At 43.2% G+C, this 17,695-nt stretch overlaps 1 protein-coding gene across 1 annotated transcript in view; it reads right to left on the bottom strand.

Annotated features, from left to right (window-relative positions):
- LOC142027410 (E3 ubiquitin-protein ligase Topors-like) overlaps positions 1-17,695 on the bottom strand; it is a 35,075-nt gene continuing 17,380 nt past the window's right edge. Inside the window, exons 2-4 of the mRNA XM_075021564.1 lie at positions 11,853-11,978; positions 2,242-2,515; positions 1-1,288 (exon numbers count right to left, since the gene is read on the bottom strand). Coding sequence (XP_074877665.1) covers positions 115-1,212 — 1,098 coding nt within the window. The 5' untranslated portion in view covers positions 1,213-1,288; positions 2,242-2,515; positions 11,853-11,978 and the 3' untranslated portion in view covers positions 1-114. The remainder of the gene's footprint in view (positions 1,289-2,241; positions 2,516-11,852; positions 11,979-17,695) is intronic.

Below are 17,695 nucleotides of genomic sequence, written 5' to 3'. Positions count from 1 at the left end.
TTATTTTATTTGACTTACAAATTATGTCACTTAGAGCACAGGGAGCCATTGAGGGCTGGCGCACACCCCAGCTGCTGGCCCAGCCCTGGTTTCAGCTGCACCTGGGACATTCTTCTAGTGCTGCTGGCGGGGTGGCATCTTCTTGGCTGGAGAAGAGGCCTCGGGGCTACCAGACCTCCTCTTTGGGGCTCGCTGTGGCCCCCCAGGGGAGCATTCCCTGCCCCCACTGGCAGTAGATGGACCTGCCATGGCCTCCTCCGGCTCCTCCTGGGGCGCCTCCTGGGCCTCCTCCTGGGGCTCCTCCTGGGCCTCCTCCTGGAGCTCCTCCTGGGCCTCCTCCTCGGGCTCCTCCTCGGGCTCCTCCTCCTCTGCGATAGGAAAGAGGGCAGGGAAAAGCCTGCTGCGATGCACACGAGGGGCAGCTCGAGTGGTCCTGGGGTGGTCATGCATGTTGGTTCCTTCGGGGCTGTTGGAGGGGGCCGGCCCAGGTGTGGGAGACCCTGGCCGGGATACAGCAGGGCCAGGGGCACCCCCGCGGCTGCCCTCCCGCCCCCCCACAGCATGGCCGACCTCCAGGCCCAGCAGACGGCGGGCCTCCCCGCTGCACCGTTGCACGGCGACGTCAATAAGCTGGTACACAAATATCACCGTGTGATTTTGGAGGGTGGCCCTCAGCATCTCAACCAGTAGGTACCCATCCAGCCCAAAGAGGACCAGGAGGGGCGCAATGAGGCCCTCCACTGTGGCTGCCCGCGAACGTTGGTTCGCAAAGAGCTGACCTAGCTCCTGATGCACCCAGGTCAGGAGGGGCTGGAGGAGAGCTGGGTGGTCCCGGAAAAGGGATGCCCAGGTGTTGGCATGGAGGCCACCTGGAGGACCCGCAAGCAGCTGGATCTCCACCGCCCGTCGTTGTGTTGCTGCAGGGCTGTGGGCAGCTGGACGGCTGAGAGCTCTCTCTGCCTGGTGGCCAATGACTGGTGGTGCTGCAGGTAGTATGACAACATGCTCCTCGAAATCATCGTCTGCCCGCACTGAGTGCCTGATGGAGATGATCAACCCCTTGCAGAGGGGGCACTCAGGCTTGCTCTCAGCCCACCGCACAATGCATGGATAGCAGAATTGGTGGAGGCATGGTATCACAAAGCTGGTCTTTTCCCAGCTGTCCAGGCAGATGGGACAGCGGTTGTCCAGCTCCATGGCCACACTCTCCATGTGCTGCAGTGGGCTGGGGGGAGCTGGGGATGGTGAGCCACTCCCTCTCACTGATACTGCAGCAGCTGGTGTCACACTAGAAAAAGAAGAGCGGCCGGGGTCACTAGCTGGCCCGGGGAGGGATGGAAGAAACACCCAGATCCCTCAAGAAGGAAACCCTCCCAGCTCCCCACCACAGGCAGAATTTCCCCCTCCCAGCTCACCTCTGCTGCTGTGAGCGTCCCTCCTGGGTGCCCCGGCTGCCTGCATCTGGTGGGGCCGGGGAAAATCCTCTAATGGGTCTGGATCTGGACATGGAGAGCTGCAACGAGCAGCTCCCCGACCACCGCAGCAGCACCAGTGGCCTCCCTCAACACTCCAAACCTCGCGAACTCGCTCAGCTGGAGCGTGGGCTGGACCTTGCTGAGATTGGGTGTCTGAATGTAAGCAGTGAAGGCCGCCTGGTCACAATGCAGCACCTGGGGTTGTTTTCTGTTTTTGTAGAGTTAATTTTGACTCTAGTAGCTGGTATAGTGTTATGATTTGGATTCAGCATGAGAATAATACTGATAACACACTGATGTTTTCAGTTCTTGCTAACTGTTTGTACTAATTCAAGGTTTTTTCAGCTTCTCATGCCCAGCCAGCAAGAAGGCTGCAGGGGCACAAGTAGCTGGGAGGGCACACAGCCAGGACAACTGGCCAGAGGAATATTCCATACTATTTAACATAATGTCTAGTATGTAAACAGGGGTGAGTTGGCCAGGGATGGGGACTGGGAATTGCTGCTCAGGAACTAACTGGGCATTGATCAGTAAGTGGTGAGCAATTATATTGTGCATAATTTGTTTTGTATATTCCAATTTCTTTATTACTTTTGTATTATATTATTATATTTATTATTATTAATAATAATAATAATTTTCTACCTTTCTGTCCTATTAAACTGTTCTTGTCTCAATCCACAGGTTTTACTTTTTTTTTCCCCCCCAATTCTTTCTCCCATCCCACTGGAGAAGGGGAGTGAGTGAGTGGCTGCATGATGCTTACCTGCTGGCTGGGGTTAAACCATGACAGGACGTCACAGTCCATTGCTAGATGACATTGCAGTCCACCCGTCGGTGACACCAGAACCCATCACTCAGGGACATCACCGTCCATCACTGGGGGATGTCATGACAGGCCATCCTCAGCCACGGCACTTGCCCCACGTCTGGGGTTACCACGACGATGCTGCCCACTCCATCCTCCCATCTCTCATCTTGTGCTCGGCATCGGTGTCTCATGCCAGTCACTGAGGCCTCGGCCATGTCTTCCCAGGGCCCTGTCAGGTAAGAGGGTGTACTGGATAACACGTCATGCCTCCCCGGGAGGCTGCAGGACAAAGTCCCACAGGCTCTGCCCACACCCCAGCACTTCTGGCCAGCCCTCCGCGCTCCCCTGCTTCCTCCCATGGGGGGCCACAGGCAGCACTTGGCTCACCCTCGTGGGTCATCTCCTGTCTTTATCCCCTAGCCAGAAGGCACAAGGGTGATCTGCCTCTGCTTAGCACCCATCGGCCCTCAACCAGGCCCTATGTCCTCTTTGGGGTCTTGGGCAGGAGGGAGGCTGACAAACCAGAGGGGCTCAGGGCAGGCAAGGAGGGTCTGTGGGGCTGGGACTGGCTCAGCGTGGAGCAGAGAAGGCATCAGGGCACCTCATAGCACACGCCGGTGCCCACGGGGAAGGCATCAAGGGGATGGGGGCAGGCTTTTCCCAGCCCTGCCTGGTGGGAGGGTGAGAGACAGTGGCATCTCCTGAAACTCAAGAGGTTCAGGCTGGAGATAAGGAATCACAACCAAAATCCCCGTGAGGATCATGAAGCCCTGGAGCGGGTTGCCCAGAGAGGAGGTGGGATCCCTGAGCCTGCAGGTCAGCCTGCAAGACCTGAGTGGCCACCACCCAGAGCACAGCTGTCACAAGCCCGTGCAGGGATGCTTGCTGAAGTCCCGCAAGAGAAAGCATTGCCAGTGGGAAAGGTAGCAAAGGATTCCCAAGGTGCAACAGCTTCCATAAGCTGCAATGCCAGAAGACCACTTCCTGGTTCCCTTCAGTTCTGCAGATTTCCCAAGCATTGATTTAGAAGGGAATGGAGTAGAAAGGGGAACGGAACAGAACAACAGAATAGTTCCATTTGGAAGGGACCTAGAGTGACCATCTAGTCTGACTGCCTGATCACTCCAGGGCTGACCCAAAGTTAAAGCCTGTTATCAAGCACATTGTCCAAATGCCTCTTTTTAAGGCACTGACAGGCATGGGGCATCGACCACCTCTCTAGGAAACCTGTTCCAGTGTTTGACCACCCTCTCGGTAAAGAAATGCTTCCTAACGTCAAGTCTGAACCTCCCCAGATGAAGCTTTGAACCATTCCCCACGCGTCCTGTCGCTGGATCCCAGGGAGAAGAGATCAGCAGCTCCCTCTCCACTTCCCCTCCCCAGGAAGCTGTAGAGAGCAATGAGCTCACCCCTCAGCCACCTCCTCTCCTGACTAGACAAGTCAAGAGTCCTTAGCTGTTCCGCACAGGACATTCCTTCCAGCCCTTCTGCCAGCTGTGTTGCACTCCTCTGGACACATTCAAGTTCTTTACCATCCTTAACCTATCGTGGTAGATAAAGCACAGTGAGGGCATTAGCCCTGGCACAGGCACACATACGTTGTGAGGTTATGCAGGGTTAAATTTAGAAGAGCCAAAGCCCAGCTAGAAGTTAGCTTGTCTACCATAGTAAAAGACAATTTAAAATGTTTCTACAAGTACATTAACAGCTAAGGAGAATCTCCACACTTTATTGGATGTGGGGGCAACGTAGTGACAAAAGATGAGGAAAAGGCTGAGGTACTTAATGCCTTCTTTGCCTCCGTCTTTAATTGTAAGACAAATTGTTCTTGGTGTATCCAGTCCGCTGAACTGGAATACAGGGAATGGGAGCAGAACGAAGTCCCCATAATCCAAGGGGGAATGGTTAGCAACCTGCTACACCACTTAGACACACATCAGCCTATGGGGCCCAGATGGGATCCACCCAAAGGTACTGAAAGAGCTGGTGGAAGTGCTCACCAAGCCACTTTGTATCATTTATCAGCAATCCTGGCCAACTGGGGAGGTCACAGTTGACTGGAAGTTAGCAAATGTGATGCTCACCTACAAGAAGAGCCAGAAGGAAGATCTGGGGAACTGCAGGCCTTCAGTCTGACCTCAGTGCCAGGGAAGGTTATGACACAGACCATCCTGAGTGCCATCATGTGGCACATATAGGACAACCAGGTGATCAGGAACAGTCAGAACGGGTTTATGAAAGCCAGGTCCTGTCTGACTAATCTGATTCCCTTCTATGAAGAGATGACCTGCTTAGTGGATGAAGGAAATGTGTGGATGTTGTCTGCCTAGACTTTAGTAAAGCCTTTGATGTGATTTCCCAGAGCATTCATGTGCAGAAACTAGCTGCTCATGGCTTGGATGAGTATACTCTTTGCTAGGTAAAAAACCTGCTGGATGGCCTGGCCTAAAATGTTGTGGTGAATGGAGTTCCATCCAGCTGGCAGCTGGTCACAAGTACTGGGGCTAGTTCTGTTTAATGCCTTTATCAATGATCTGGATGAGGGGACTGAGTGCACCCTCAATAAGTTCGCAGATGACACCAAGTTGGGCAGGATCTTTGATCTGCTTGAGGGTGGGAAGGCTCTACAGAGTGATCTGGACAGGCTGGGTCGATGGGCTGAGGCCAAGTGTATGAGGTTCAACAAGGCAAATTGTTGAGTCCTGCACTTGGGTCACAACAGTCCCCTGAAACACTACAGGCTTGGGGAAGAGTGGCTGGAAAGCTGCCCGGTGGAAAAAGACCTGGGGGTGCTGGCTGACAGCCGGCTGAATATGAGCCAACAGTGTGCCCAGGTGGCCAAAAAGGCCAATAGCATCCTGATTTGTATCAGAAATAGTGTGGCCAGCGGGACTAGGGAATTGTCCCTTTGTACTCGGCATTGGTGGGGGCGCACCTCGAATACTGTGTTCAGTTTTGGACCCCTTACTGCAGGAAAGACATTGAGGTGCTGAAGCACGTCCAAAGAAAAGCAACGAAGCTGGTGAGGTGCCTGGAGCACAAGTCTTATGAGGAGCGGCTGAGGGAACGGGGGTTGCTTAGCCTGGAGAAAAGCAGACTGAGGGCAGACCTTGTTGCTCCCTACAACTACCTGAAAGGAGGTTGTAGCAAGGTGGGTGTCGGTCTCTTTTCCCAGGTAACAAGTGATAAGATGAGAGGTAACATCTTCAAGTTACGCCAGAGAAGGTTTAGACTGGATATTAGGAAAAATTTTTTTCACTGAAAGGCTTATCAAGCACTGGAACGGGCTGCCCAGGGAACAGAATCGGTTTTTATGGGTGAAATGTGAAATCCTGAATGCTCAAGTAATTTAAATATGAAAAAGGTAACAAATTGAAAAAACAATCAGTGTCACAGATTCAATAACTTACATAAGGAGTGGAGGGACATCAGGAAAGTATTTTAGTGAAGTAAATTTGGCCCTAAGACTATAGCAGATTCTTGCAATAAGGTGTAACTGCAAGGAATGGCTCTCGGAGATCTTAGCCCGAGGCAAAGCACCTTGAGGAATATTTTAAAAAACACTGTGTGCTTCTTTAAATGGTAAATGTCAGTTGAAGAGCAATTTAGTTTGCCTAAATGACCTACATAAGTGAAAGTTAGAGGACTGCCTGCCTATGAACTTTCACTGTCTGTTAGCCCAGTGATCATGTGAATATTAGATGTAGTGACACATAAATGATACATTGAGTAATAGTAGCTTGGACAGTATTCTGACTTTATTTTTATATCTAAGAATTTCTATTGGAACATTGCTGTGATGACTGTTATGATATCTGCACTAATATATGTGATATTAGTTTACTGAGCACCAGTAGAGCACTTGGTTGCAGGCTAAGACAGATCCCATTGGAAATCAATGTTAGTCTTTCTCTTCTCTTTAAAAGCTTTGAGTCAGACCATTCCTTTGCATGCAGCACAGAAGATAATTGTAGTATGTTTGTTTTGAGTGCTAAAAAAGAGTTTAATATGGTTGTGTTTAACAGCTTTTTTTAATAGTAACTTTTTCTTTACACAAATTCTAGCTCAGTGGAGAGTATTTGTAGGGAGATGGAAGTTTTTATTAGAGCTAGGATAATCACTAACCTTATATTCAAACAAATGTTAAGGCTACTCTGATAAACAGTGATTATAAATGTCCTACTCCCCTCATCTCCAAGATCATATAGTTGAAAAATAACAGGGCAGTGAAACAATGTATATAATTTTGGTCCATCCATCGTCAGTAAATTATGTCAAGGTCTCAGCAGTCATTTTTCTAACCCAAATTTTCCCATCACATACTATGCCTTTGATTGCACATAAATGGCACGTGAACAAGTAGCAGTTGTTTGGCGTTATAAAGTGAATAACAGACATTTCGTTCTACTCCTGTACATTCACGTCTTTTTCCTAGAAATGTCTTCCTGTATTTTACAAGGCGTGAGAGACTGAAAGAATTAACGTCTCAAACATTATGGTGGGGCAAGTTCTGCTTGGCGACTAACTCTGCATAACAAGGAACTCTGCCTAGCCAGGAACGCCAGGTGAAAAGAAGCCGATCAGAGCCCATCGGCAACAGGAGGGGGAGGGGTGCGCAGCCCCGTGTTCTGATACGCTAAACAGGGCAACTCACGGCGCACGGCCAAAGACCACGTCTGCAGGGAAGGGAAAGCTACTCCCCAAACGACCCCCAAGCCACAAGGCTCACAAACTGATCAGGACACCCAATTAACCTAATGAGTTCGAGTGCCCGCCCAAAGGAGGGGCAAAGGTGCTAAAAGGACATCTTTTTCCGTAATCCCTACACCTCGTCCCTTTAAGACACAAAACCGCTGACCAAGCCTGGGGCTAGGAGCGGATCCAGCCGCCCCCAGGCTCCTCTCTGAGAGGGAGTCTAGAAAGTGGGGGGGTCCGCTCTGAACCTCGTGAGGCAACGGGAGGGATCTCCTTATTTTCCTCCCTGAACTGGTGTATGTGGTTACCACGGGTCACACAGTTTGACTGAGGTAGTTCCGTGGCAGTTCCCGTTGTGAGAAACCCTGCCACCTACTGTTACATCTCCCAAGTTCAGGCTGCTTCTGCCAAGAGTAAAATGTTTAACTGGTCGTTTGGTGTCGTTTCACCTTAATTTAGTCCGAGGGAATTCCGAATTCAACACGACTCCCTGGTCTGTCCAGCCCAGGTCGTGACACACGGAGTCACCTCTTAAGGCAAAAAGAGCCTCTCTTTGTATCATACTGCAATACTTATCCTTTGAAAAAACATTTACGATTTGAAAGAAAATGAGAGAAAAGACTGAATGTGAGGCACTCTCCTGAATCCTTCTCTCAGTATTTGTTTCTCTCTGTTTTGTGTTGATTTATAATTAATTAAAAACTGATCTCAAACTTAAAATTGCAAGGTATAGAGGACCAATGTGGAGTTTAACTCTGATACAGCAAAACGCTCATCCAATGTGTATTACATTTTAATCGTTGGGTGATCCCATTGATTTACATTCACATTTTGTAATAAAAATACTGAGCCATACAAACTGCAGTACTAAGATGCCAAGCAGCTATCATAGGAGCCTCAGGGTCATGATCCTTAGGAGGGAATGGGTATGCTTTCCCTCTTCTATTTAGGCTTGTTGAGACTAAACAAACAAACAAACATCCCCTCCCCATGCCCTTCAACATTTAATTCGCGATTGCATCACTCAGTCTTGCCTGCACCACAGAGCTGTGGCTCAGTGCCAGCCCCACAGATTCTGCCTTCATGTGAGGCTGCTGGGTTGTGGTGATGCCATTAGGCTAAACTGAGCTACTGCAGCAGCTTTAAGTATTTGCACACAACTGTCTATACCATTTTCTTGTTAGCTTACACCCTTCAATTTTTCTGTAGAATGCATCTTCTAGGACTCTTCTGAATAATGCTAGGTATGTGCAGGTGAGCGCATAAGCTAGGGATTGTGCAGGGAGCCACGTTCTCTGGAAAAGAGAACTTGTTCTTTGTTTTCAAATGAAGTAATGGGAACAAACCACATTTATTCATAGCAGATCAACTGCAGAAGGGGATTCCAGGTCTAGGGATGTGACAAACACAATTTTTATGATAAAAGTTTTTCCTTTCAACAGTAAGATGGATAACCAAGAAAGGGAGAGGTGTCCAACTTCAAAATCTCTATAGAGCTTGTGTTCTGTATAGAACTATTCTAAGGCATGAGAATGGTTACATTGTGGATTTACTGTTCTTCTCTTAAGAAGGTACCTAAAAGCATGGAAAAGTGTCTTCATCATTCTCTGCAGGGCCCTTTACCTGGACTTTGCACTGTAAAATCGGGGGGGGTGAGAGGGGGGGTGGGGGGTGGGCAGCAGCTGTTTTAGCGTGCCAGGATCCCAGGGTGATGATACCTGGGCCTTTTCCACAGAAATCTAGGGGACCTTTAATGTATTGTTGTCAGACAGGGGAGGCTAGAAAGGAAGAAACTAGCTTCAAGGTTCATGGAGATGACTGTCTTTTGGGATGTCTGCACAGCAATACTTTCCTTAGCCTGAGGATGCCCAGACAAGCCTTAAACATGCTGTTTGGCTCTTCTAGCAGTTTCCTGTAGCAGACCTAGCATGAGTTCAGCCCATTCCAGTTTACTCTGTTTCTTGACTTTGGTGACAGCCATAAAGATAGACTTATTATTTGTGTGTTTAAAGGAACTGGATTGCCAAGATGAAAAGGCTGTTGCTTTTATGCCCTTCAATATAATGTGATCTAGCTGAAAGTGATGTTACTACGATTTCTTCATAGATGAGGGCCCTGACTTCCTGTGTAAAGCTTGTGTAACCAAAAATGTCTTGAGCTATATGATCTTCATTGTCTAGACATCTCAAGTATTTGATTTGACAGCAGCAAAAATCAGTTATGGTATGCTGCATGGATCAATGAGTGGATTTGATCTCAAACTGTATTCAAAGCTAAACTTTTAATAATGGGTATCTTCCTAGCATGCAGGGCAGTACTGCCCCTGATACTATAGAAAGATACATGATGGGCTAACTCACACCTTGGGTGTTGCTGTAATTATGATCCCATGGCAGAAAAGTGTAAGGTGGCAATGATGGTGACACCTGATTATTGCCACTGATGTAAAACTTCTCATTGTGCTTTATCAGCTGCCCTGGGGTCTTCATAAAATAAATAACCAGAAAGAATGGCAGCTTTATTTCAGCAGCATTGCCCAATTAAAGCAATTCTATGGTAATTTGTGCACTGATGCTATCAAATATGAGCTTTTTGTTCTACTCCTAGTAAATGCAGATATATCAAACGCCCCTATTCTTTCTGTTTGACTTAATTTCACAGTATTTCTGTGACACTGTTCAGTAATTTCTTTGAACTGTTAGGGTATACTGGAGATCCTACAACTTAAGAAGACAGCATGCATATACTCAGAGTAGGCATTTTGCCCTTTCTATCCAAAAGTCAAGATTTTATGCAAAAGTAAGACTCAGGAAAACTATGTGTTTTTCAGTAGGCATAAGGGAAAATGGGAGAAAGAATTTATTGTTTTCTAATGGCTCCTTCAGCACTGGGCTCTTCAACTCCTGATCAGCTTGTGTGTTTGTGCATGTGTGCATGCATTAGCAGGTTGAAAATAGGTAAAGGAGGGAGGGTCCCACAGTATTCACCTCTTTTTTTCTCAACAGCTTGTTTCTCTGCAAGTGATCAATCCTCAAACACAGATTCAGCTACTGTTTTAATTGAAAATTCTTTATTCTAGACCTCTCTCTACTGTCCAACTGAAAATGTAACTGGCTAAGTACTTTTTTTTTTCTTTCCTTTTTGTTTGTTTAGTTGTTAGTTCTGCAGGAGTAAAGCAATATTACTCTCTGGGTTCCCCATTGCCACCTTTTTTTCTCTGTCAGTGTGGAGTATCACCATAGTGTGTGTTACTGAGGCTGAGAACTGGGAAACTCTTCAACTCAGACCTCCCTTTCAGTTGTTTTTTTCTCTGGTCTATCTAGATCTTGTCATACAACATGTCTAATCCATGGCCTTTCCTACTTATTTATGCAGCTAAGATTCTTGTCTGGGATAGCAGTTTAGGACTTGGTTGCTGCAAAAGCCTTTCTTCATCCTTGAGAAGAGGAAAGATGCAGTTTTGCTTCCTATGCAGCTATTCTCAATGTAAATAAAATTTCCTTAGCATGTTATTTTCATCACGTTACTTTTCCAGTTTCATTCAGCTCATGACTCTTGCTCTCTTTCATATCAAATACAAATATTCTCCTGACTTACACAGTCCTCAAAGATTACCTGTCATCTCTGATTTTTAATATAATTTAATATTTTTATATGTAGTCCATCATCACTTTGCTGTGAATGATGGCCTATTCGGTCATGCTAATCGGCCAAGCTTCTCCAACTAACGATATTTATCTCTGGCCTTATGCTTTGGTTAGATCTTTGTAGCAAATATGCTTAAAATGTTGCATCTTTATATATGAATCAGCCTTGACTCTCGATTAGGTCTCCAAAACTGCTACAGTAATGTTAATATGAATAATATTATCTGTTATACACTGACAGCCAACAGAGATCCATGTGTCAACAGTGTAAAGTTCTCACAGCAGTCAGTTTCTCAACTTTGCTCAAGACAATGATGCAGGCCATTAGAAAGACTTTCTACAGAACAGCCTATTTGTGTTGAAGACAGCTATTTTCATTATTTCAGAAAGTAACTGAACACATAACATGTAGTCAATTGGTACCTGTAGTATTCATATGTGTGCCCTCATTTTCTGTGGTTTTCTTCCACTTCCTTCGACTATTGTTTCATATTCAAGAAAAAAAGGACCCTGCTGTCAGGACCCAGCTGTAGCTTCAAGAAAAATTGTGGCTGTCTTCTTGGTACATCTCTGTGATGCTAAGCACAGCTGGAATATGACTGTATACTGCACAGGCATCAAAATAATACAGTAGATATTCAACAAAATTGATTTTTAAGAACAACTGCAGAGCTTCTTGCAGTTATATTATGAGACTTTGTTTCAGTGTAGTGTGTTGCATTGTATTTATTTTTGGTGAGAGAAAGAGAGGGTAAGATATTGTAAGAGTTGTTCTGAACAAGGTAGAAAGATTCCCAAGTAGGGAAGGATAATTAAGTAACTCAGTTTTAGTCCTGCAATGCAAAGGACAACCTAGCTTTATCTGAGCAGTGCAGGCAGAAAGTTTTAAAAGAAAATGCGTAACTCTTAATTTGGCTTCTGTGGGGCTGTGTAGGGATTTGGTGAGTCAGTCTACATAGAAAAGGAGCTTCATCATGAAAAATTCTTTACTTCCTTCATTTATCTAATTTATTAATCTCTCAGACATGCTGCAAAACTTATTCCTTTGGCTGCAATTTTGGGTAAAGTGTGAAGAAATCCAGTCCTATTTTACTATCTTCCTGCTAAGTAGTAGAAAACTAGTATCTTGGGAAAACAGTGTTAACTATGGACAGGATGAGTTCATGCTGCTTTACATATTTCTAATTCACAGCTGTGTGCTAAGGGTAGTGCATGAGTACTTACCTGGTCAATGCAATATTACTGATCAAAGAAATGAAATAACAGATGAAGTAACAAATCTGTATTTATGATGATGATAAACTTGAAGTGCAATATTAGTAATTTGTTGCAGTCATGTCTTTCTTTGCTCTGAAAAATAAAATTAAACTGATGTGAGTGAGATGCAGCATTCAGGGTCTCTTTTTAAAAGTTTTTCTTATGTTTCAAGGAAGCTCAGTTTTGATTTGAAAGTTATGCTGTGATGTCCCTTTGGTTTCAGCTAAGTAGAATGCTTGTCAGGAGGCAAAATCGAGCCTCAAGACTTTGCATATAATCATCTGCTCAGGGATTTCCAGTTTGTTAGAACAGAACAATGCACTATGATTCAAAGGCTCTAACCGGTACAGGTCTAATTCTTTTAAAGTGTGCCTATGATTCTTCAGCCAGGCAGTATAAATGCATCAAAGACTTTGAAACAAGCAATCAGATTTTGCAGGTGTAATATTTCATTTTAATTAATAATTCTTCACTGTAATGAGCTTCCAAATGTTTCTTGTGTTTGTCGAGTTTTCATAAAGCCATATAAAGTTTTAAGTACTTTTAATCTTAGGTTTAATCATAATTACAATGTGCTAGCATGGATGAAGAATGACATCAGACTTGCAGACATTTTCTTTGGTTATAAATCAGCATTGTCTGAAAAACTGGACAATTAAATAGTTGGCAATGAAATAATCTTGAAAGTCTTTGAATCCTCATTTTTAATCCTTAAAATCACAAGTTCAATAGCATCACTGGAAACTGTTATTTAAATTTGTGGAAAATACATGACACAAATTAGAGTCTTTCAAACAAACTCAGATGCAGAGTCTCTGCCCAAAGAGTTCAATCTAAACAACAAAGCAGACCAGTTGACACATTAAAAGAAAATGGGAAGTCTGAACTTTATATAAAAATATCAAATTAATAGCTTTATAAACAGAAATGGCAAGAGTTCTGAAAACTATTTGGTGAAAGAAGATATTCTGTCTGCAAAACTCCAACACTTTGAACAAAGGTTTTTATGCATTATTACTTGTGCCTAAAGTGTCTTTAGCTGTTTGCTGTCTTCTCTTTAGAGCAGCTGAGGCAACTCTGAGTTTTGACTTACTTATTGGTCCCATGAATAACTGCTCTAACACTACATATTAGAGAAGAGATGGTACTGTGTTGCTTTATTCTTCTGCTAACGTTAAACTATTGGCATGAAAGTGTTTGTACAACAAAGTCTTCAAATGGCATCTACAAAAAGATTAAACGTTTTTCCTACTGCAACTTGCAGAACCTACTTACAACAAGTTCAGACTTTGTACAGACCCTTCACAATGTTTTTTCATATGTCAAATCTACTTGCAGGTCATTCTGTGATGCAGATGTTCTGGTGAAAAGTAATTTCACAATACTAGATAAAATAATCTGTTCCTGAGACATAAATAAATTGTACACTTGACTCCACATAGGCAATGTAGCAGAAGTTTGTAGTTGTCTCATAGGTGTTAAACTTTTCATGTTGAGCCTTCTCACTGTGACATTTGATCAGCAAATTTTCATTTGCATTCTTGCCAAAACAGTGTAAAGTATCCTAAGCAGAAGTGAAAGTTTAAATGCATTTGCAAACTCGATGAACTATCCAATGCTTGTTCCTTTTGAAATTGTTATATAGAATGATATGCCTAAAAATTTTTTGACATCGTAAGTCTTTAACATAAATTCAGGACAACATATTAGTGGGTTTTACTTTATTCCCAACTTTCCTGCAATCTTTTCATTCAAACACTTAGTCTTCAGTATTTGCACTGACTGCATTGACCTACCTGATGTTCATGAGGAGCCTGTGGATATCTCATGTTACAATTAATCAATCATCATTCATTACGGAATTTTAAAAAATAAATATTACCCATGAATTTGAAGAAAACTTCCCATCTCACAACAAGGAATTCCTGAATTCTGTGGAGCTACTGGAGATTCCCAAGAGTGATTTCCACAAAACATTCAACAGTTTGTCTGAAAATCAAATCCCTTTAAAACTAGGCCATTCTAGGAACAGTCAGACATTTCTCTTTTTTTAAAAATTTCTTTGCTATATAGCGATAATAGTATACTAAGTTTACATGCACTCTTTACAAATCTGAGAAGGGAGCCTAACAGCTATGAAAGCTTGCTCTTTTAAAGCTGGATGATAAATCTACTGAATATCATACCATATGTACTAAGAAAAAACTAATAAAGAACTTACAGTCCACCCTTTACTAGTGCTATTTTGACATTGTCTGCCAATATAGTAAACATAGTAAGCACTCTAGTTCAGTGGCATAGTATTTTTCCCACTGGCTGATTTTTCCATCCTTGATTACTGTCAATAATGAAATGGTGTGCACATAGAATCTCTAATGAGTTATTATTATTTTTGTTACTATTAACTACTTTTACATAATAGGTTTGGAGGTCTGGATAACTTTATAGAATGATACTGGAAACACTGTATGATGCTGAATGTAATCAAAGCACAGTCTTTCTTAATGAAATGTATGTGTAGTTGTGCAGATAGGTGGGAAGTTTGTAAAGATGATTATATATTTATATAGGGATGAGCACAAGATTAAAATAATTTAATCCATTTATGCTTCAATACTTATTCTAGCGATTACCACCCTTTCATTTTTTATACCAAATTCTACATAGATGGTTTTGGTATATTTTAACCCAGCTAATCTCTCTCTGCTGCACTCCATGACTTCTTCCTAGCAGGTATTTTGGAAATAAATGTTGCAGTGTTCTACCTGTAGTAAAGATAGTTGATATGTAATTTTTTGTTCAGCTTTGCTGTTGGTTTTGCATTGCCATGAGAAGGTGCTGATGACTGGTTTCCATTCATGTTAGAATCTCAGAAAAAGGTATAGGAGGTAAGTTCCAGTTCTTAGCTGAGAACTAAGATGAGAAGTGTAAGCAACAGAAATGAATAAATCAAAAAAATCTAGATCCTACAGTAAGCTGAAGCGGGACAGTCTTCTGTTTGTCCTGTTTCTACAGCAGCTGATGGAGAAGGAATTAAATTCTCCTCGGCAAGGTAGCTACTAAAACCCAAGAGAATCTGTTATTCTTGAGAATTATCACCGCAAGTTATTATAAAGTCAGCATACATTTCAGCAAGCACTTCAGCACTTTGGCGTTACTACAAGAAGCAACTGTGAAGCATTATAATTTCCTTAACAAGGTACTTGCAACTTCCTTACAAAGCAAATGAATCCATAACTTCTATTGATCAGGGAGAGCTAATCTCTGCTAAGGCCATTTCTTTATGGATTTTAAACCAATCAGTGCAGACCAGTTTTTCTTGAAGCAAGCACTGGAAAGAGACATTAACTACTTAACCTCATATATTTCACAGGTACAGAAGGACAAGACTGCCACAAGGCATTTGCAGCTGAAGAATGAGACAGATTTTAACTTAAGGAGAAGTCTGTGCATAATACCGTAACAGGTGGAGCACCATGATCTTGGGACATCAACTCCGAAATGTTAAGAGCTGTCTAAATAGGGTACAAATTACACCATGGCCTTAAGTATCTGATCAGAATTTTGTGTGATGATGGAGTGGAAAGAAACAAAGAGTTGTTTGGAGTTTGTCTGGCTCTATCTCTGCATTGTATTCCCTTCTGTTGTTCTGTTCATGACGAATTTAATTCCTTATTTTAATGGGTTTGATTGCAGTGAAGCAATGTACCTCGTAATTCCTCAAGGAGGGTCATCAGGATGCAAAATCATTCCTCTGCTCTTCTAACTGCATTTCTAGGTATCGTTACAACTTTTCCTGTTGTCCTAAATTCATTGGACAAGTAAAATGCTGAAAAAGTTGGTTGGTTGACAGTGAGAATAGCGGCACCCTGTGGCTTGTGCTTGACTTTGCTTTGCAACGTTTCGATCCTCCAGTAAAATCTCTCTGATTCCCTCTGACCCATGCTCATTATTTTTATAACACATATGAAAATAAGTCATTTATTTTAGTTCATGAAAGATAGTGGATTTTGTTTCAGAAACCTTGTTTCTCTGCATATGAGATAGACTGTATTTGGGCAAGAATATGATTCCATCTTTGAAAAATTATTAAAACCCAATAGCTTTCACCCTCTGCTGTTAACCTTCACTACTTTGTGTCTGCTTTTTTTTCTTTATTCACAGAAAGCTATGAAACCATCTCTGAGTTCATCTATAGGCATGTGTATATCCAACAATATGGATTACAATTAATCAAATTGACCTGGACCTCAAGCAGTGCCTCAGATGGGGCTTTGCCAACCTAGTCTCCTGATTATTTAGAAACCTAATATGTATTATTTCAATAAAGTTCTGAAACAATGGCCCTGCTAGTAATTTCTGGAGGCCCTGTGTATCCCTCTTTCTGCTGGTGCAAAGGACTTTCAATAATGAGACACTATTCTGAGCACATTCCAGTATCACACCTACTGTGCCCCTGTGCATCTGGCCCCTGGGACCAGGGTTGGGGGGAGTGGGTGAGGGGGCTCTGTGACACCTTTGAGTGTCACTTTCACTCATGGCATTTTGACAAAATCCTGCCACACCTGTCACAAAAGTGAGGCAGTGACATAGTAACAAAGGATGGCATTGTTTGCACTTTTACTCTATTGTTTTATTTAATCTTTGTAAACCAATCCTAAATTAATCAATTTGTTTCACAGCCTATGTAATGATATTTCTCTACTAATCAATCACTGCAGAGACTGGTGCTGTACTTGGGAAGAAATTAAAACATTGATGTGGCTCTGTTTTGCTAGCCACCAAATTTTCGGTGCTCAGCAGTGTTCGAACAACAGAGGTCCCAGGTAATGGATTTTGTTCCAGCAGCACAGACCTATAGATCCCGGTCTTGACCATGCAACATAAACAATAAGCAGTGTTTCTTGATGAGTAAGGTATACCTAAAGCACCCAGAGAAGTATAAAGGATGTTAGCTGGACTGAGTTTGGGTGGAATTTTGGTTATAAAGGTGAAAGTAAGGCTTAACTAGGGCATGCTGCCCAAAACCAGACAAGCCTGTGAAACACTTCCAGTAGCATCTGTTGGTTGTTGCATTTACATATTGGTAATGCTGGAGGTGCTTATTTCCTATGCCACATCCCATGCCTGTTAATTTTGCACCCATATTTCAGGAGTTTGCCTTCGATATTGAAATAACAACTGAGTAGCCTTTGCTAGCTGACTTTATTTCTCAGATACATTCAAAAGAAAACTACCATTTCAGAATGAGCATTTGGCAGTCTGATTGTGGCTGGGATGGAGGCAACAGTGCTGAAGCAAGGAACCCCAGAGCAACTTGACAGGCAAATGTAAGAAAACAAGGGGGAAGAAGGCAGAGAAAATGGGTTGGAGGGTGTACATGCGCATGAATGAGAAGAAAGAAGATCCTTTTCTTTTGTTTTTCATTTTTGACAGCCATCTATCAAAATATCCTTCCATGCAGAAAAATGACAGCAACACAGTAGAGATACCTGAGCTTGCTTTAAACTGTCTGCACTGAATACCTAGTAGGTTAGCTACATCATGGTAGAGGTCAGTGGGGAATTTGCCCTAATGAGAAGTTAACTGGCACGTTTATGTACTAATAGCTACCTAGTGTTGTTATCAACAGTACTAACAGGTACATATTATCAATGCTCAATGATGCCAAAAATGTCTTTCAGGTTTGAGTTGTTAGATATTCTTTCAAAGGCTTGGGAACCAACTTCTTTAGAATGATACGGCTATATAACAGGAAATTTAATCAAGAGATCTTGAGAAAATATTGCATTGTCCTGACCTTTTGAGTG

Source organism: Buteo buteo, chromosome Z (assembly GCF_964188355.1).
Source record: "Buteo buteo chromosome Z, bButBut1.hap1.1, whole genome shotgun sequence".
Lineage (NCBI taxonomy): Eukaryota > Metazoa > Chordata > Aves > Accipitriformes > Accipitridae > Buteo > Buteo buteo.
This window is presented reverse-complemented; position numbering and strand designations above follow the sequence as displayed.